Source organism: Siphateles boraxobius, unplaced genomic scaffold (genome assembly GCF_051911475.1).
Source record: "Siphateles boraxobius isolate OS27281-9 unplaced genomic scaffold, OSU_SipBor_1 22, whole genome shotgun sequence".
NCBI lineage: Eukaryota > Metazoa > Chordata > Actinopteri > Cypriniformes > Leuciscidae > Siphateles > Siphateles boraxobius.
The window spans coordinates 38050705-38072925 of NW_027508833.1; the positions used below are offsets into that span (position 1 = coordinate 38050705).

The 22221-nt window shown below is 40.4% G+C and overlaps 1 protein-coding gene across 2 annotated transcripts; it reads right to left on the reverse strand.

Annotated features, from left to right (window-relative positions):
- Window positions 1-95: 95 nt before the first annotated feature.
- Window positions 96-22221, reverse strand: mapre3a (microtubule-associated protein, RP/EB family, member 3a). Of its 2 annotated transcripts, none has more exons than XM_077240023.1 (7): window positions 22071-22221; window positions 11607-11730; window positions 10886-11031; window positions 9756-9912; window positions 5172-5305; window positions 4699-4851; window positions 96-1925 (listed from the first exon to the last, which is right to left on the reverse strand). In XM_077240023.1, exons 2-7 carry the CDS (start codon window positions 11725-11727, stop codon window positions 1857-1859), a joined length of 780 nt encoding a protein of 259 aa, XP_077096138.1. In that variant the 5' UTR covers window positions 11728-11730; window positions 22071-22221; the 3' UTR covers window positions 96-1856. The 2 variants fall into 2 exon arrangements, with proteins under 2 accessions (XP_077096138.1, XP_077096137.1); XM_077240022.1 differs by having other exon boundaries at window positions 9714-9912; window positions 22071-22196.

Sequence of the window (22221 nt, forward strand, 5' to 3'; positions counted from 1 at the left end):
AAAATGTTTGCATTGGCATCATTCAAAAGAAATTAAGCACATTTTTGTGTACCATAAAATGTTATATTCAGTTGTATGAAATGCATGGACAAAACTGTTCTCATGAAAGTTTATTTACTAAAAACAATTTATGCAAACACAATTATGGCTATACTGAGACAATACAAGATGAGTCCGGTTCTCTACACAGAGAGAAGCAGATTCAAACCAATGACTGTGATCTAGCATCTCTGTTTAATTTAATCATGGCCTTTTACAAATCCGCTATGTTTTACAGTTAAGAATGCACAGCCCTATGCTATTCAATAGCTTAACAAAATAAATACAAAACAAAACATATAAATGCAGCAACACTAGCAGCAAACGTCAGTTCAATTCGACATGACATCATGTTATCAGTAGTATCATGTGTTTGATTGCCACTAAAATAAAATGTACACACACAGTAACAAGTACTGTCCCTCATGCTCAATGGTGTCATGAACACTAGTTGAACATGACGGTAATACCACTTTCCATACTCTTGGAATATGATTTTTAAACAATCCCTCAGTTGTCAATGTATAACATTCACATGCTCCCTGGGTATAAGCAAAACAACCTGTGTCATAAGTTATGTTGTCTCACACATTTTAAAGCCTTGTTGACACATTTTAATGTCTTTTTTCCCTTTTACTTACCCTGTCACTGGCCCAATCCATATTTAAAAGCATAAAGTCCTCTTTACAGCTCAGCATTTATTCACGTCACTGACAAACTTGACATCAATATCTTGGCAGAAATACTGTAAAAGATGCATGAGTTTGATATTACTGGGATTCTTCCTGATGGTCGTGTCTGGTTTTTATTTAAGTCATTTAAGGAATAGTTTTAATAGAGTAAAGCGTTCAAGATTTGAAAAGGATGGAAATGCACCATAAAAAAATGAAGTTGTACATATGAATTGTGCGCTCTATTCCAAGTCTACTGAAGCATTCTTATTCAGAGAAACTACTCTAGCTGTCCTTGTTGGAGAATGTAATTTTGATTCTTGAATTAATAATTCTTTTTAATGAATCAGATCTGTTTAAAAAAAGTCTGAATAAATCTGACTGATCACTGACTCAATTATCCAGTCACAGGTGTATTTGACGCTTGGAAGAAGCTTTAAGAAGACTGAGAATATAGTGTATGAATCGTATGGACCACTTTTATGGTACATTTGTGTTCTTTTTTTAAGCTTGGAAGCTTCAGTCTACTCTACATTGAATTGGACTTTTTATTCCATGGGAGAAAGTCCTAAAGGTTTGAAACGAGTGAGTAAATGATAACATAATTGTAATTTCTGAGTGAAGTATCTCTTTAAAAGTGTACAGTCAGTGAGAGAGGCAGACTGAAGCTGGAGACACAGATGGATGGCGTGATGCTGATCATTTCATACTGAATGGAGCCAAAACAGACCTCAAAGAAAATCTCACAATGAATAACTGCATTTCAGGTGACAATTTTCTTCATTTTCTTTAAAAACATCTTTCCTGTCACAATATTTACACTTTTCTTTTCAGTCCGTTGTGCTACAGACAATCTATAATGCCTTTTATTTTCTTCATTCTCTATGTCGATATGTAAAACATGCTGAGACGGCTAACACGTGTCGTTATTGGTGCTACAGTCTGGATTGGGATGAGGACAGAGTGTTTGATGATGCGTATGTAGTGCATAAACCAGCGTCGGAGGGCAAACAGATAAGAGTATATATACATTTGTAGGAAACCGAGGGGGATATTAACAGCGTGCGAGAGGGGGGAGTCATTCAAAGTGGTGGGAAGAGGAAATGGTGAAGGATCACGACGATGTGGAAGAGAAAAGGAGGATGCTCAGTATTCTTCCTGGTCCAAGTGGGCCTGCTCGTCTATTTCATCATCTTCTGGCGGTGCAAAGCCATCCTGTATAAAAAATTAGCACTTTTTTTAGGATGATCACTATAGTTATTTCCCAAATAATGCACTATACAATACATTATGCACTTATACACTATGTACTAGGGCTGGGTATTGACACAAATTTCACAATTCAATTCGATTTCGATTCACAAGCTTGCAATTCGATTCGATTTCGAATCCGATTCGATTCAATATTGATTATTTTGGATATCAGGTACAATACTTTTCAATAATTTTCTCAAGGAAAACAAATCTCTTAACTAATGCTGTAAACTATGGGAGTCAGTTGTAGCCTATAGGCTTCATTAGCCTACTATAATATTGAAGGTAAAAATTTACTGATTCGTATAAAAAAACTTAAATTACACTTTTATTTATTTTTATAATAATAAAGTTATATGAAATATAAACATTTAAATGGTGGCCGTCATAAAAACTTGCCAGATTTATTCAAACATGCATTAAATATTGAAGTACATTAAAAATTATTATGAATATGTAATATGGTGCATATATTTAGCAAAATGCTCCTCTCTAGAGTTAATTTTTCTAGCTGACTAACGAGTTTATGGTCATTTGATGTAAATGTGACTTTACATGACATTGTTTACAAGCTGTTTTACTGACGTCTTTCCACGGTTGATACGGATTTCGATAAGTTGTTCTCTATATTTTAACACTTTTTCAGATGCTCATTCATGTTTATTTCACGCTGTAACTGATATTATTAAGGCGGAAGAGAAGATCATGCTTCTCTTGAGCTGAGCCAGAGCGATCTCACGCCACAGCGCCAAAACTATATTTATGTTTTGGAATTTCATAATAAAATGGAAAAATGGATGTAATTTGAAATCTGAGACTTTGTTTTATATCAATAGTAACAAAGCACAAAGATTTCGATTTATTGGATGGGATGCGTGCTACAATGTTCCATTCATTCATCAACTGAAAACAGGATGACTAGCCTAATCGATTCTTGGGATTTAAGAATCGTTATTGGTTCATAAAAATGAGAATCGATTAAAATCGAGAATTTTAATTTTTACCCAGCCCTAATATGTACTTATGTACTTAACTGTGCAGTGTATAAACTTTATAAGGTGATTTGTCATTGTCATTCAACATTGGAGTCTGATAGCCCAGTCCACTAAAGATGAGACATTTGAGTGCACGAAGTGTCCCCCTTCGTTTTTTCAGATAATTAAGTATTGTGGAATACACTACTCACATTATACTACAAAACGTCATAGAATAGTGCATATGTACGCGAAATCGGACGCAGCTTATATTAAACACTGATTGTTCCATGCTTTAGTTTCAAAAGCATACCAGTGACTAGTGGTCAACTGATGAAGTAGGCCTGAGAGATACAGAATATACTGAATAACAATGGCAGTACTTGTGTTTTTAATGCACTTTTAGCCTCAACTTGGCCTTTTTCATATATTCAAAATATTCAGCTTTTGCCTAATTTCAGATAGTTTGAAACCTGAATGTCACTTAAATTCTGATTTCCAAGATGGCGATGACTAACCAGTACAATGCAAAATTGTATGTAATATACAAAGATATCTGCTTTTTTGGTTAAAAAAATAAATAATTATATATATATATATATATATATATATATATATATATATTGTAGTATTTTAGAAATACCATATTTTGTGTTCATGACTTGTTTTTACCATAATTAGCATTAGAGCACGAAATCGACTTTTGTTGAGTCATGGCGCCATCTTGATGTGTACATGTGACTTTTGCGTAATTAACAGGAAAACACTGAGGTCAGAAATGGGAAATTTCAACTTGAGTATTTTCACGTCTGACTCTGGAACACAAAGCGGAATTGTGTTAGATTAGCAAAATTTCAGAGGCTAGCAAGATCAATTGCTTATTGTCAATAGCTGTAGCGATGTATGAGTGAAGTCACTCCAGGTTCAGAAAGTAAAAGTCCTCCTCAGTAGTTTGTTCCAATCACCTGGATTTGCTAATTAGCACTTTTCAGCCAGTAGGTAGAACTAATTAGTGAGATCAGCTGGCTGAGTTCATGGGTGGAATAAACTTATGGCAGGACTTTTACTTTCTGACCCCTGGACTTTCCAACTATGGAAACCAAGGGGATTTCTGTTGGTCAGTGCGGTGAATCTGCGCGACTTACTTGAAACTGTTGCGAAATCTGCATGGATAAATCTTTTGCCCTCACGCGAAATTCCCAATTGGATTGATTGCTATTGAATCGACTGGATAGCGCGTGTAACTGTCAACTGAACACGGTTAACATCCGATACAAATTGACAGATATCGCAATTATGAATCAACCTCATTGATATATCCAGTGCCGCTACTAGACATTTTGGTGCCCTAAGCATAATAGCTTGATGATACCCCCCCCCCCCCCCCTCCAGAGGGAAAAAAAAAAAACGTAACTTTAACTTTTTAAAGTTAAATAACTTTTTAACGAGCAATCCAACGGACCACTGAGGCTGCGGTGGCGGCACCATCGTTAGCTACTTTGAAGAGCAATTAAATACTCTTGTTCCGCCTGTTTTGTTATATACATCCCTATGAAAATACCTAATAATATTTCTATACTGAAATAATATCGGCATTATAATTATTATGACTATGATATGATGATTGATTTTTCATTAGGCTATTTTTGGTTTCCCCCTTAGCACTTGGAGCCCTACGCACAGCGCGTGATGCGCGTGGTGGGAGCGGCGGCGCTGGATATATCAGTCAAATAATAATCAAAGAAATGTCATTGAAGTACCTCTGTGGCATAAAGAATGTCAATTATCCTGCTCATAATGGGGTTGTTTTCGGGCTCGTGTTCTTGACAGATCAGTTCAATGTCTCGAAGTTTGCTGAAGTAGAAATCTCTCTCCTTTTCCAGACCGTCCACAGTTAACTTCAGCTCCATCAACTTCAAAAACAAGGTAAAAGACAAAATGTAAGCCACTACTCATCAGAAGATGACCATTCCTTGGTGGGGAAAAGTTAGTATGCTTATTACGGCGAGACAATCTATATCCATGTTTATTTCAGAATAATAAATTAAAAATGCGATTATATTAACAGGTGGGATAGGAGATCAGGAATGGTCTGAAGAAAATGGGCAAAAATAAAAATAAAAATGACATATGCAAAATCTACCTACACTTTTCTTTCTAATACAATTTGATATCTTCAATCCAAAGTATTCCAAGGTAGAGTAAGACTTCCTTACCCTCCCGGGGACTCTACCTGTTGATTAAGCTCCATGATTTCAGCATCGCTTGTCCCGTTTCGGGCATGTGTGGGGTTCTTCCTTATGGTGGTGGTCACCCTCTGTGGTGTGGGCATGTTTTTAGGTACTGTTGGCGATGTTCTCTGAGGCCCTGAAATTGGAAATGTTTTGCCTTTAGCTGCAATAGAAAGCTGTTCAGGAAATGTACAAACTGATCCATGGAATTTTAGATCCATGCTTCTTTAAACAATTTTACTGTAGCTCTGTTCCAAACCATAGTGGGCAAAAATGGACCCTCATAAGTGACTGATCTGAGATGTTTCTCTGTCATTTATTCAGTTATATTAAATGTTTAATCAGGAGAAAAACGTATCTCAAAAGCTAACAAGCAGCAGTAGCATTTTCAAGTAACAGCGTATCGAAATTCTTATATAATAATAGTAGAATAGAAAATAATAATAATAATAATAATAAAATGTACCATTCAGAAACGTTTTGTAAGAGCCGTGGGGAGGTTCTGCTTGACTCTCTTCATTGCCTCTTTCTGGGTCTGATTCTGGCTCAAGCTGATACGGCTGTATTGACACCATTATTTACATTTGACCGGAGCACATGCAGCTTTCGACCGGTAAAGGTAATGGGCGTTAAGTTTCCGCCACGCAGTTTAGCCAATTACAACACACCGGTCCAACTAACCAATCTGAGCCCATTGCCTGTTTCTGAGGGAGTGGTTTCATAGAATCAGGAAGTCAACCGGTCGTTCAAATGACAGAGGAGAAAGCGGCTTATACTAAAGGTGAAATTTATGAAAAATAAGGCTTTTTTAAAAAAAAACACACACTTGGACATGTTATATTGCAGCCCATAAACACAATCATGCAAAGAAAAAAAACAGTAAACCCCCCCTTTAAATGTTTTTTTTAAGGGGAGTGTGTGTAAAGTATATATAGAAAATACTCCAGTGATGTTGTTTAGTTGTTGTATTATTAACTATTAAATACCTTTTTTTATATATATTTTTTAATTTACATAACATTAAAGTAAAATTGAAATACAGTGCTAACTACTGCTAACTAAGGAGAAATTATTTTAGTTTCTGTCCTATAATAGTGTATTTTCTTCTTTTTTATAGTTTTTGTTTTGTTTTATTTTTTATGAATTTATTTATTTTTGTGCAAGTATGAGTGGTGCAAGTATGACATCAGAACCTGGAAGTCTAGGCTAATTTGCCGCTGTTTCCTTGTGATTTTCCTTTGGAGAAAAATAAAGCCTGTGATAAATGTACCTTGAAGATATTTTGATGATCTAATGTAAACTGCACACTCCCATCCCAAACTGTCTTATCTAGGTACTTTTTAAAAACGTACATTTTCAAAAATGAACATAAACTGCTTCAAAATTCACGTTTTCGATATGGGTGTGTGCAATTTACGTTGTAGAACAAAACGTAAAAATATCGTCAAGTTATGTTTACCGCAGGCTTTATTTCATTAAATTTGTCTCATAAATTAAAAAACAGGGGATGGGGCTTTGTCGTCATACCTGCACCACTCTATTGCATAGTGTTGCCGCAAAAAGATTTTAATAAAAATAAAAAATAAAAATAAAAAAATTTCTTGGGTAATTATTCTTAGATATTAGTAATAAGATCAATTTTATGAGAAACATTTAAATTAATAATGTTTACATTGCTTTCATAATGCATGCAACAGAGGGTTAAAATAAATTGCATGGTTTGTGTAACTCATTCCGGGTGACTATATAACTTTACAATGAACAATAAAAAAATTCTGAGGGATGAATAGGACTGACCAAAGTCACAGTGGCCCTCATTTATCATTCTTGCGTAGAAACGGGCGTATATGTTGGCGTAAGATTATGCTTACACTCCTCTCACCGCCTGATTTATGAAGCTGTGCGTACCTTTGAAATCCAGGTGTACGCAATACCTGCCCTTGATAAATGCCGAGGCTGAAAACGATCGTCATTAGAATAACACGCCCCTATATATTCAAGTATCCGCTTCCCCCACACCCTCATTTTACGCCATGGACACACGGAAGACGGCAAAGAGGAGACACTTCTCTGGAGATCGAGACCATCACCATCATGAAAAATTATTATTAAATCAAACAACAATATTGTTGATGATAAATTCAAAGTTAATTGTATTTTTTTTTTCAAAACTCTATAAATCCATCCATTTTTTGTCTAAAAAAACAACAACAAAAAAAACAAGAAGAGAACATGCAACATATAATCAGGGACTCTCAGGATACTATAAATTAATATAAATTAAATAAGTGCAACTGCATGAAATAAATAAAAGCCAAACAAAATAAATAGTAAAATAAATTAAATAGTAAAAATAAAATAAATATTTCCAATGTCACGTTCCAATATTGTCCACCACATAAAACAAATAATTTAAAAATAACACACAAATACAGTCCTTAAATACAACAATGTTAAAAATACATTCAAATCATTTAGTAACACATTTAGGCTAATAGTAATTCGTGCCGAACTTGAAAAAAGTTATGATAACACTATTCAGGCCTACTATTAGCCTACGTCTATTAGGCTAAGCCTTTCTTTAAAGTGAATTTCGTTTTGTATAAATTGTATCTTAATTTTAATATTTTTTTCATCAACTAATTGCCTGGATTTAATAAATAAGAACTAAATAGCAGACAATATAATCATGAGTCATGACATGGAGGCGCGGGCGCGGTCCCTTGCATTGCACGTGAACTGGGGCGCATCTCATCACAAATTAACCGAAACAGACATGAGAAATATATCTATAAAGAAAGCTTGAAATGTCTTTAAACGAAACAATTATAAACGAAAAGAAATAGGCTAATCTCTCTATAGGCGCGTTCACTACGGAGATGGTGATCATCAATTTCATCTTTGCAGACACAACACTAGTTTATTAATAGAAATAAAATACAAATTTATTTTTAAAAATGGCGTTTATCGCGTTTTGGAAAAGAGCTCCTCATATCAGGAATTGTTAGGAATCTTCTGCGCATTTCCGCAGTAGCTCAAAACGTGCGTACATGTACACCACCTCCTGACCTGGCGTAGGATTTGAGCGTGCCGTACGGCAACGTCCATATTGATAAATATCAAAGTCCCCGTGGTTTTGGGTGTACGCCAGGTGTACGCTGGAAATTTGGTGTCCGCACTTTTGATAAATGAGTGCCAGTGTGTTCACCAAAGCGTTTTTTCACGCAGCTGGCGTATTTTTCCAATTGTTTTCAATGGGAGCGCCACGTTTTTTAAACGCCATGAGCGTAACGCGGCGCTGAGCGTTTTTTTCACGCTGAAGCGTTGAGCGCCCGGCGTTTATTACCGGTCGCTGAGAGTTGAAGAATGTTCAACTTTGGGTAAAACGCAGCGCTCATCACTGTCACTCTTTACCCAGCCGTCCAATCACAGTAGAGGAGGGGCGGGACAAATAGCACACCGACCAACCGCCACATTCTGCTTGTTCAACGTCAACAGATGACAACAACAAGCATAATAGAGTGCCGAAGTTATGACGTTTCTTTGTAGGCCAAAACAAGGAAGTGAGTTCCCTCCGGTTCCCTCGCCCTAAAGTCTATGGGTTTTTTGAATGGGTTTTTGCTAAATCGCCTGAAATAAGGTCTGTGGTTAACAAAGCCTCTAAATATTTTCACGTTTTGATCTATGACATAAAACACACCAGTTATAACCTGATTGTGTTTTTTTAAACTTTATTGTGTCTGCTTGTGGTTTTTTAAACTTTATATAGGCTTCAAAATGTATACAATTTGGATTAACTTGTTAAGATTATCATGATAGACAAAACGTGTAAGGGTCACAACTCTTTGTTGAACACATATCTTATTTTTTGCGATTTTCAAAAAGTCTTTTGGGGAAAATGCATAGCTTTTCGATCGAGGGAAACCATGCGCCGCTAACTTCCGAGTTGTCCTACAAAGTGACGTCATAACTTCGGCACTCTATAACGGAACAAAATAATTTAAAACAAGAGCTAGAGAAAATACATTACATTGTATCGACATTTTAATATAGAATCAACACAGAAACAAAATAAGTGTGAAATGAGATACCAGAAACACTTTCGCGGATATTCCGTATCATAACAAAGCAAAGTGTCTAAACTGAAAAAACAAATAAATATGCTGCGCTGCCAAAACGCTCTCAAGCGCCCGTAGCTAGGCGTTTTCAGCAGAGCGTCGAGCGTTTCCAGCTGGCTAAAAACGCTCTGGTGGACACGCGGCCTAGGCAAGCAATGACCCTTTCAGGACAGCACATGAGAGAACACTGAGGAACTGATTTTGGACAACTGTTTGTTAGTACTGATATTAAGAAGGCAGTTCTTTATGCAGTAACACAGAGCTTTTTTATTACAGAATTCCTGGTTTTCTCATTAATGAAAGCGTAGGCATGGAGTAAATCATTCTGAGGCCCGTGCACAACCAGCTGCTTTGCAGAGCACGCTGTCAATCACTAGAAGCTCAGCAATCAATGCAGAAAAAGGGGCGACACAATCTGGATATTACCTGAGGGACCAGTGCTCTTGGGTTTGTAGGAAAAGTGTTCACCTGGATTTGGTGGAGGTGCCATATCTTGGCCCTGTCTAGCTTGAAGGGGATCATACTCTTTTCCGTCATAGTTGGCATCGAAGAATTTTTTAAACCACTGGACAAATTCAAAGTTGTCCTGGAATTTTCCTTTCACTAATCTTTCCACAGGAATTATCTGGATAACAACACAACAGCAACAAAAAAATAATTAGATCAATATTATACTGTGCTGTAATCTAGAGGTATAATTTTTTATCATTTTCTCCCATCCTAGCAATTTCTGATATATTTGATACATGAAATGAAATATTAGAAACCTTCACTTGTTTCAGTAATATTTTCAGATAACCTGACAAGCGGCACCAAACACCAGCAGACCTGACTGATCACCTTATGAACATCTGATAAACAAAAATATACATTTATCACTATTATTTCCATTAGTTAACAAATATTATACAGTGCATATAACATATTATCAGCCAAACTTGTATAACTAATTTTAATTTTAATAACTATTTTAACTAAGTGGCTTAATGTTCATGGTATTGATGAAAGTTACTTCTCATTTTTTATTAGAGATGTCTGTATTTTAAAAATACTAAGGTGAAGGGCTTGCTCATAAATATTACTATGGTAAAGGAATGGCTTTTTGGGCATCAAAATCTTAATTACTATTCACCTCCATTATAAAGCTTGGAAGAGCCAGGATATTTTTTAATATAACGATTGTGTTGGCTGAAAGAAGAAAGTCATATTCACATAGAAACTTTCATTTTCATACCTATAGGATGCTTTTTGTTTTAAAATATTTTTTATAATTTTTGAATTACAAGCAAGAATTATTTCTGTTTTGGCTTCTTTTTTGTTTAAATCAATTTTAAATCAATTTCAAGTTTTCTACTTCTCATGTACTTTATATGATATTATGCCAAACATTTTGAGTTTCTATTTCGTATAAAATGTGTAATATATAAATAAACATGTCTTGCCTTAGTTTAATCAACTGTCATTGTAGCTGATATTGTTTTAATAAATGAGCTCAAATGAGCTTTCATTTATATTTTATATTTGAGTAAAGATAACTTGGTTTTTAGAATATGAGATGTATATAAAAGCAAATGTGCAAAAGCCAAGGATCCACTAACTTTATCGACGTTCATCCTCTTGAAAGCTGCCTGGAGTACTTTGAAGTTGTGTATAAACTCGTGTTCCAGTTTTGCTTGAAATTTCACTTTCTTCAAAAGAATACACCCTGGGAACAACATGTCCATGAACTGACAATAAGCCGCCCCTGAGGACAAACAGCAAAAGAGAGGTCAATAGAGCTCATTCAAAGCATGATAAAAAGATTATTTGATCAACATGTATGCATGTGATTTGTTAACCTTATTAGTGTCGACTCGAGTGACAAATTTTTTCATATTTCATCATACATTTACACAATATTCTAGCAACACAAATTTCTAGCTTAACCAACTAATTTTTCAAAAATCAAAAATCATTTCTTTAAATCTTTTCCTGAATTGTTTTATATTTGGAAATTCCTTAAGCTTCTCATTTAAGTTGTGCCACAATTTCACCCCTTGTACTGAAACACAAAAACTTTTCTTCCTACTATGTACCAATGGTAGTCTGAAATTTAATTTTCCTCTCAACCCATATCCTCCTTCTCTCCGAGTAAATAACTTTTGTACATTTTGAGGTACATTTGACTGATTACACAGGTAGAGATGAAAACACTGAACATATGTGATCTCTTAATGTAATCAAAAGCAAAGTAAAAGCACGAATAAGAGTACACTAGGGCAGCTGAGTGCCATTCATGACATAAAAGACAAAAACCCTATGTATATATGTATGACCCACCTGAACTTAATTGTTCGATTTTGGTGTAGGTGAGCTGAATCGAATCGTTCACCCATGCCAACATGTCATGTCGGCTCAGGTTCTCGATGGTTACTGACGTGGAGTATACATTCACTGCCATCTCCTGCAAAGGAAAACAATAGGAACAAAGTCACTATGGACCTACATGCACATAATTTTAATACTCTGACCTCTTAGAGCATCTGTAACAGTGTATATTTTAAAATATTTTCATTTTCATCATTTCAAGTTTATATTTTATATCCTGAAATTATAGTATATATATATATATATATATATATATATATATATATATATATATATATATATATATATATATATATATATACAGGTCCTCCTAAAGTTCATTATTTTCCATGATGTAATGATAAAAATTAAACTTTCATATATTTTAGATTCATTGCACACCAACTGAAATATTTCAGGTCTTTTATTGTTTTAATACTGATGATTTTGGCATACAGCTCATGAAAACCCAAAATTCCTATCTCAAAAAATTAGCATATCATGAAAAGGTTCTCTAAAAGAGCTATTAACCTAATCATCTGAATCAACTAATTAACTCTAAACACCTGCAAAAGATTCCTGAGGCTTTTAAAAACTCCCAGCCTGTTTCATTACTCAAAACCGCAATCATGGGTAAGACTGCCGACCTGACTGCTGTCCAGAAGGCCATCATTGACACCCTCAAGCAAGAGGGTAAGACACAGAAAGAAATTGCGGCGTGGCATGGAGGCAATCAGCCTGTGGCACTGCTGAGGTGTTATGGAGGCCCAGGAGGATGCTTCGATAGCGGCCTTAAGCTCATCCAGAGTGTTGGGTCTTGCGTCTCTCAACTTTCTCTTCACAATATCCCACAGATTCTCTATGGGGTTCAGGTCAGGAGAGTTGGCAGGCCAATTGAGCACAGTGATACCATGGTCAGTAAACCATTTACCAGTGGTTTTGGCACTGTGAGCAGGTGCCAGGTCGTGCTGAAAAATGAAATCTTCATCTCCATGAAGCTTTTCAGCAGATGGAAGCATGAAGTGCTCCAAAATCTCCTGATAGCTACCTGCATTGACCCTGCCCTTGATAAAACACAGTGGACCAACACCAGCAGCTGACATGGCACCCCAGACCATCACTGACTGTGGGTACTCCAGTGCTGCTTATCTGTAGCCCAGGTCAGGCACTTCTGCCGCTGTTTCTGGTTCAAAAGTGGCTTGACCTGGGGAATGCGGCACCTGTAGCCCATTTCCTGCACACGCCTGTGCACGGTGGCTCTGGATGTTTCTACTCCAGACTCAGTCCACTGCTTCCGCAGGTCCCCAAGGTCTGGAATCGGTCCTTCTCCACAATCTTCCTCAGGGTCCGGTCACCTCTTCTCGTTGTGCAGCGTTTTTTGCCACACTTTTTCCTTCCCACAGACTTCCCACTGAGGTGCCTTGATACAGCACTCTGGGAACAGCCTATTTGTTCAGAAATTTCTTTCTGTGTCTTACCCTCTTGCTTGAGGGTGTCAATGATGGCCTTCTGGACAGCAGTCAGGTCGGCAGTCTTACCCATGATTGCGGTTTTAAGTAATGAAACAGGCTGGGAGTTTTTAAAAGCCTCAGGAATCTTTTGCAGGTGTTTAGAGTTAATTAGTTGATTCAGATGATTAGGTTAATAGCTCTTTTAGAGAACCTTTTCATGATATGCTAATTTTTTGAGATAGGAATTTTGGGTTTTCATGAGTTGTATGCCAAAATCATCAGTATTAAAACAATAAAAGACCTGAAATATTTCAGTTGGTGTGCAATGAATCTAAAATATATGAAAGTTTAATTTTTATCATTACATTATGGAAAATAATGAACTTTATCACAATATGCTAATTTTTTTAGAAGGACCTGTATATATATATATATATATATATATATATATATATATATTTAACATTAATTTCATAGCATAGCATGTAAAGGCAAATGCTTTGGATATGTATCAATGTGTTTCCATATGGGTAATCAGAAGTGATATTCAGTTCTTCAGTAGTCAAACTGCAATCACACTATAAGTTTTTCAAACATCCAAAAATAATCCATCCAGATTAAAGTGTGCTTCTGCTGCGCCCTGCATTACATTGCATGATGGAAAAGACATCTGTAAACATTCAGCATGCAGAAAACACACACACATCTTCTACAGAGAAACAATATGTGTGTATTTCACAGCATGACGTTTCTAAAGCTCTGATTCTTAAGAACTGGGACAACATAACCTACAAAACGATACTCGGTTACTAAACGTAACTTCGGTTCTCTCTAGAGAGGGAACGAGTATTGCGTAAGTTTAGCTTACGCTATGGGAAAGATTCATCTTCTCGAGATATTGAAGCCAAAAAATTATCCTTAATTTTGTATACATTGTCAACGCAGTGCAGCAGCTAGCGGACCCAGAGCAGGCCATCTCGCGTGCTCAACTGCTGCAGCCTACCAGTGAGCCCAGCGTGACGTCACGCCCAATGAAGGGCGCCCGCGCCTTCATTGCATCACAGCCCGCCGGAATGGGTATAATAATGGGTATAATAAAAAATAAAAGTAGGGGCTGTAGGCTGACTTCCCTGGTTTTTCGTCGACTGAAGCGAAGTCGCTCGTGGCCCGAGCACGGCCGGTTACGCAATACTCGTTCCCTCTCTAGAGAGAACCGAGGTAACATTTAGTAACCGAGTATCGTTCTCTTACGAGAGGTTCTCTCGTATTGCGTAAGTTTAGCTTACGCTCTGGGAACACTTTGTCAACGCTGTGCGTGCCAAGCATCCACCATGAGACCCCGAACTTTCAGGGGAACCCCATAAGTAGAAAAAATAAGGTGGCCAGCCACGCGGGCCATCACTTGTACATAAGCACACATAGGGAATACAGAGCAGCGCGCCAGTCTGTATAGGCACATGGCACATACCCTACTAGTGCAGCTCAACCAGGAGAGCTGAGTCACGTGAGAGTGATCTGAGCAGGAAGATCTGGGCAGAATACACCTCTCCTTCAGACTGACAAAAGTTTAGCCTGCAAGGCAGGAACTTCTAGGTTATAAAACCTGACAAAGGTAGACGGAGAGCTCCAGCCTGCCGCTACACATATGTCATGGATAGAAATCCCACTGAACCACGCCCACGACGAGGCCACGCCTCTCGTGGAATGAGCCCTGATGACTAGAGGGCATTGCAGACCTTTTGACGCGTAAGCTGCTGCTATAGCGTCCACTATCCATCTGGACAGGCTCTGTTTCGAGGAGGCGAGACCCTTGGTGCGCCCACCAAACGAAACAAAAAGCTGTTCTGAACACCTGAAGGAATGTAAAATCCTTCAGCGCATAATGTAAAATCTCAGCGCCCTGACAGGGCAGAGGAGATTCACCTCACTTTCCCTGTCAGATGCTGGCAGAGCTGACAGCGAAATAACTTGCACTCTGAATGGAGTGCCCATCACTTTAGGGACATAACCATGTCTAGGTCTGAGGATGACTTTAGAGTCATTCGGCCCGAACTCAAGACACCGACAGCGCATGCAGGTCCCCCACACGTTTTACTGACGACTATTTAGACGCGTAAAGCCTTCTCGCGGAAGGAGCTCTAGACTGCGTGATCGTGTTCATCACGCCTTCTGGCTGGGCAACGAGTACCCGTTGATCAACCATGTGTGCAGAGACCAGCGCTCTGGATGGGGATGCCAGATCGCGCAGCGAGCCTGAGAGAGGAGATCTGCCCTCACCGGAATCGGCCACGGAGCTGTAAGTGACAGCCGTGCTAGTTCCGGGAACCAAATCTGATTCTCCCAAATCTGATTCTCCCAAATAGGTCGACTTCCGCTCTGCGGAATAGGCGCCACAGCTTCTGGACCGTTTGGGGGTGCAGGGACCATTCCCCTGGGGGAACATTGTCCCTGGACAGTTTGTCTGGGCCGTCGTTCAAATGGCCAGGCACATGCGCCGCCCTCAGCGAACGCAGGTGCATCTGAGACCAAATAAGGAGGCGTTCCGTCAGCTTGCAGAGATTTCTGGATCTGACACCACCCTGACGGTTTACATAGGATACCACAGACATGTTGTCCGAGCGGACAAGAAAATGTTGGTCCTGTAAGAACGCGAGGAAGCGCTTCAGCGCGTTCTCGACCGCTATCATTTCCAGACAGTTTATGTGAAAACACTTCTCTTGGTCTGACCACTGGCTGAAGACCGGTCTGCCCTCGATCAGCGCGCCCCAATCCGAGTTGGATGCGTCTGTCGAAATGACTTTCTGATAAGAGATGGTTCCCATCATCACTCCCTGCTGGTACCAGTTGGCTACAAACCAGGGCTGCAGAGCCGCTATGCAGGTCTGAGTCACTCAGATTTTCTGGCCGCCAGAAACCCAGGCTCGGCGGGACGCGCGAGTATTCAACCAGCGTTGGAGCGGGCGCATGCGCAGTAGGCCCAGCTGAAGCACCGCTGCAGCTGATGCCATACAGCCCAACATCCTTTGAAATGTTTTCAAAGGGAGAAAGCTGCCCTTCTGGAAAGATGGGCTAGGTGGCGAACACGGCGCGCGCGCTGTGTCGATAAACGAGCCGTCATGGTCACCGAGTGCAGTTCTATTCCTAAAAAGGAAATTGACTGGCTGGGCAGTAATGAGCTCTTGGTCCAGTTGACCGTGAGACCCAAGCTTTCCAGGTGACTGAGAAGCACTGTTCTTTGAGATAGCAGTTCTGTCTCTGACTGTGCCAATATCAGCCAATCGTCCAGATAGTTGATTATTCACAGCCCCTGACTTCTCAGGGGGGGCGAGCGCCGCGTCCATGCACTTCATAAGTGTACGGGGTGCTAGGGACAGGCCGGACGGCAGGACGGTGTATTGATATACCTGACCGTCGAAGGCGAATCTCAAAAATTGCCTGTGCCGGGGTATTATGTGAATCTGAAAATAGGCATCCTTCAGATCTAGAGAAATAAACCAGTCCCTAGGGCGAACGTGCGCGAGGATTTTCCTGGTCGTAAGCATTTTGAACGTTCTTTTCGCAAGCACTCTGTTCAAATGTCTCAGATATAGGATAGGTCTGAAGGCTCCGTCCTTCTTGGGTACGAGAAAATATCGGCTGTAAATGTCACAGTGTTGGGTTTGTGTTCCCCAGGTGTCAACTAGATGTCCTCTTTCCCCACGGTGTCATCCACTTTATGAACTGCATTCCCCACAATCCTTGTCTGTACCCATCACTGCATCATTGCACTCAGCTGTTCCCCATCATCATTGCACTCAGCTGTTCCCCATTATCATTGTTAGTTCTGTGTTATATATACCCTGCCTGTTTAGTGTTTGTTACGGAGTCCTTGTTATTCGTCACGTCACCGCTGAGGTCTGTTCCGCTTTGTGCTTTTGTTTATTGTTTCATGTTTTTTGGATTACTTCTTTGGTTTTGACCCCGGCCTGGACTGGATTTATGATTTCGGATTACCCCAATTAAATACTGCAAGTGGATCTCTCTGCTTCCCGTGTGTGTGTCGTGACAGTAAAAACCTGACTCGCTCAGAGAAGGCGGTACCTTTTCTATAGTAGGGGTCCACCGATATGTGATTTTCAGGGCCGATGCCGATTCCGATTATTACAGATCAATTATTTTAAACATATCTTTAAATCTGAGAACTGTTAATAATAACATTATTATTATTATTATTAATAATAATAACTAAAATGTGCAGGGAGCACCCAGCAGCATTCTGTAAAACTTAAAGACTCTATTTTAATGGTTAAATTAAATTTTAGTAATAAAAAAGCATTTCTAATTAATTGAAATCATCAAACTTATTCAATTTATTTACAGTTTAACAAAAATTACATGTTTAGGGCCCTATGAAAAAACGAACTTCTTTTTTGACGGGTTGCCGTGGAGATCTTTGAGTTTCTGTGTGTTCATGATATGACGAGAACTTTTCTCATTTGAAGCTTTAAAAAGCTCATGAAGTGACTAAGCGGCTCTGGAGATGATGTTTATGCAATCATGTCCTCATATAATGATCAGTGCAGCAGTTCCAGTCAGCGAGTAGTGTCGGTGTGAATGCTAAACTTCCAGCGCCTTCAGCTTTCCGCATTGATTGGCCGGACTCGTGACTCCCAACAAATCAGATGTGCGGGACATTGCATCTAGTCTACAGAGTGGTGAGTTCCGGCAGAGGTGGCTGCGTCAGAGCCAAATATAGCGCATTTCAAAATTAAAAATCGGTTTTGAAAATGGCCGATACCGATAACCATAAAAATGCTCAATATCGGCGCCGATAATCGGCCAGGCCAATAATCGGTCGACCCCTATTCTATAGCCCCTATGCACAGCAGCTTTGCTATTTCTGCGTGAAGTAGGTGTGCTACTTCCACATTCACTATCGTCGTGGTCCGGGCTTGAAAGCGCGGGGGACGGCGAATGAATTGAAGTGTATAGCCCTGCTTTAATGTGCTCAGCACCCATTCTGAAATCCCTGGGATAGTTTCCCACGCAGCTATGTGAGCCGCTAGGGGGCGAATGGCCTCCGGGTTCAGATCGCCGCCATTTGCAAGCTTGTGAAACTGAACCGGAGCCGAAAGCGCGGCGTGCGCGCTCTCGGTTCTGGGCAATGGCTGCTCGCTGAAAGCCGAAACCGGCTGATTTATGTGAGATGTCCCAATCATGAGAGATGGGGAACATTCATTTTTCACTTTTTGACGCGCAAGCAGCGCTCCGGGCGAAAAAGCTTCCTGTAAGCATGAGCGCGGGCACGAGACTTACAAGTGTATCTGACGCCCCGATCATAATGGATGGGGAGCGTCTTATTAATGCCCTGCGTTTTGTGATAACACTTAAACGCGCGGGCGGAGCCCGGGGGGAGGTTTGTGTTAGCAAGCGTGAACGCTCTCTGGCTGGCACGAGACTTACATTCATAACCTGCTTTTTTGATCGTGTAACAGAGCGGGCAGATAGTGGTCACAGACCTGTGGACACATTTCTGACATTCAACACTCGAGCGGCTTTTCTGCGCTTTTTGAGAGTGTGCTCTGTGAGTGACACGAGATTCGAAGTGCTTGTGGGCGCTGGCTCGCACAGGAGGCTGGCTTTGTCTCTCGCGAGAGCGGCCTGTAGCGGAGCTCGAGCGTCGCGGCAGGAAGAGGTTCATGGCCTGCCTGGTCTTCTGTACCTCAGAAAAACGGTCAACTTTCCCGCTCACCGCTGGGCTGAAGAGACCAGTGGGGGAGAGCGGCGCGTTCAGGAAGGTGGCTCGCTCAGTTTCCCTCATATCCGCGAGCGTCAACCAGAGGTGCCTCTCTGTTACAGTCAACGTGGCCATGGCTCGTCCAATGGCTTGAGCTGCGGTTTTAGTCGCGCGGAGAGAGAGATCCGTCGCACTTCTCAGGTCTGTAACCGCAGCTGGATCCCGGCCCTTCTCATCCCATTCACGGATGAGAAGGGCTTGCAGGATCTGTAGCAAAGCCATGGAGTGGAGAGCAGACGCGGCCTGGCCGGAGGCGGCATATGCGCGGCCGACCAAGGCGGACGTGGCTCTGCAGGCTTTTGACGGGAGGGCTGACCGTGACCACCATCTCGCGGAGGGCGGGCAAAGGTGCGCTGCGATCGCCTCTTCCACAGGGGGAATAGCCGTGTACCCTTTATCGGCGACGCCGTCCACTTTGGAGAGCGACGCGGAGGCCTGGGAGTGAAGTCTCGAGGAGAATGGTGCATTCCATGACTTCGTCAGCTCCGAGTGAAGTTCCGGCAGGAATGGAGCGGGCCTGCTTGCTGAAGCTGCACGGCGGCGACTTTGAAGGAAACAGCCGTCGAGCCTGTTCGGCGCGGGTTCCTTCGGCAGCGACCACTCGAGCCCGAGACGGTCAACAGCCTGCGTCAGCAGGCGCATCAGTTCTGCATCAGCTCCAGCGCGGGTACGGGTGGATTCCTGGATCGACGAGGAGGCGGAGTGAAGCGACCATTCCTCGCTGTCTGATGCCAGGATGGAGCAGCAGTCTCTCGTGGCGTGTCCCTCGGCCTTATCCTCAGATGCGACGGCAGTGAGGCTCGTAAGCGGCAGCTGCGCCGGTGAGGAGGGGCGGGGAAGGCGAAAGCGAGGCTCGAGGGAGGTTCTCCGGCGAGCGCGTCGCTGTGGCCACAGGTTCCAGCTGTCTCAGGGAACGGCGCTTCTTCCTGCGCTGTCCCACAGAGGGCGGAGTGACTGCTGCGGTGTTGAAGGCTTCGAGTCGAGCCCGCAGGGTCGACAGCGGAAGCGCTTCACAGAGCTCGCAGCCCCCGGACGCGAGGGCGAGCTCTGCATGTTCCAGGCCCAGGCAGAGAGCGCAGATCAAGTGGCGGTCTCCGGCGCTGAGCGGGGCTCTACACGAGCCGCAGGAAGCGCGAGGAATCTTTAAAAAGACACTCGCTGCTCTTTTAGAATAGGTTAGCAGGGTAAAGGATACGTCGCCGGATAGCGTAGCTCGCACGGATGGCTGAAGGTGGCGAAGACGGCCGGCTTCCTCAGCGCTGTCCTAAGCTGGTTGTTCGCTGTTCGACGGCGGCGGTGGCTTCTCTCAGATCCAGCGATACGAAGAGCTCGCTGAAGAGACGAAAAATCAGGGAAGTCAGCGTACAGCCCCTACTTTTATACGCTAAGCCACGACTCTCTCTCGTAAGAGAACTATGATTTCAGCTCCATGTTTTGAAATGTCAGCACAATATAAGATATAGTGTTGTTGACTATCTATCGTATTAAATGTGATAAAACTTTTGTGTTTAAATGTTTTTATTTGGTATTTCAGCAGAAGATCATTTGTAACTACACTTTTTTTTTAAATGCAAACAAATATGGTAATGGTAAGCAAAAATAAAGGTCATAATAATTGGACAGAAAAATAAAAGGGAAAAAAAACTACTACTTCTAACCAAACAGAAAACACACCTAACCCCCACCCAAAAACTCAAACTAAAAGTGCTATCCAATGGTAAAAGCAGGCAATGAGGCATGATAAACACATTAATAACAAGCTTGCAGAAAAGAAATAAAAGGGGACCAAACTTTGCCAAATAACAAAATCTTGTATTTTAGGGTATACCTAATTCTTTCTAAATGTAGTGTACCAGTCAACTCTGTCAGTCATATTTTAGTTGGAACTTTGTTTTTTCTTCCAAAACAAAAGAATACATTTTTTGGCAGAGCTTAACCCATATGAAACAAAAATTAGTGTTGTACCAGTGTCTCAAAAATTGTTCAGAAACTCCAAATGTATCATAAACCACTTTTAAATGTATATGTTTTAAAAATCAATTTGACAATCTTTACTATTTGTGAGTTGACATTATTACTAATACTATGACACAAAAAATATTAATATGTTATTACCTTTTCATATACTGTATATCTGACTGTGTTGACAAAAATTAGAGGTAAAACTTTGAAAATTCATAAAGCATTTTTATTAGCCTCTTTTTTTTCAGTCAGTACATAATAATGTTGCTTTAAAAGATACATTTGTATCACATACTATAACTTGTGTAGTATTATTTATAATATTCTATATGAAGTTATAGTCAAGAGAATTGCTGGTTTTAGGGATATTTATCATTTTATAATATAACAATTTAAATTAACAATAAATAAGCTGGGCCAGTCCTTTTGTTTTTTAACATTCTAGAACATTCCAAAATCATCTCTGATTTATGTAGCTATTTTTAAGTTATAGGATTTTTTTTTTGTATGTTTGTTTGTTTGTTTGTTTTTTTGCATTTTCTCACGCTCCCAAATACGTGAAAGGCAAAAAAAGTTTTAATATTATTATTGACACTACTAATAATGGCCATTTTCTAAATAAAAATTGAAGGCGTGTAAATTACAGGCCTATGTATTGCATTAGGTTGGTCAGGAGTCTGACCTTAAAGATGGAGAAATGAAGCCGTGATTGATTGACAGGTGACAGGCTTATTTTATATTCAGCTGCATACATTTTAAACTGTCTCGTACGCGTTTTACTGTCATATGACTGTCATATGTCTTATAAATTATAATATTCGTATTTTTTACAAACAAATCATTTAGTTTCATGCTTATTTATCTTTTGCAGCAAACGATATTTTAAACTATATTACTGTCTCTATGTGACTCCCATATATTACGATGGGAGTCACACAGGCCCTATAATAACGCGTTCTGTTTATTACTGATATGGCTCTTTTTGTTTTTGTGTACATAAAATGTGTACATACATATTTTGTGCGTTTTGCTCTATTAAAAAAACGCACACTAGCATGCAGTGATAAGTAATGAACAAACGGTCCATTATTGTGACAGTTTCTCTGCAGGCCCCGCCGTATCGAGCAACACTAGACAAGACACGCGCGAGACATAAACGCATAATACACAGACAAAAGGCGCATATTTAATGTCACACATTAGGAAGAATTCCGATTAATTATTACATCTTAACAATATTCTACTCACTGTATTTTGCCTGCGTCCTTTCCAATGTTGATATTACACTGACACAAGCAATCCGCTGCTGCTGTGGCTGGGTTGCCAGATATTATGCGCCGTTGCTGCCTAGTTACGGACAGCGCACGATAGCGCGCGCTCTCCTGCAACACACTGGCCC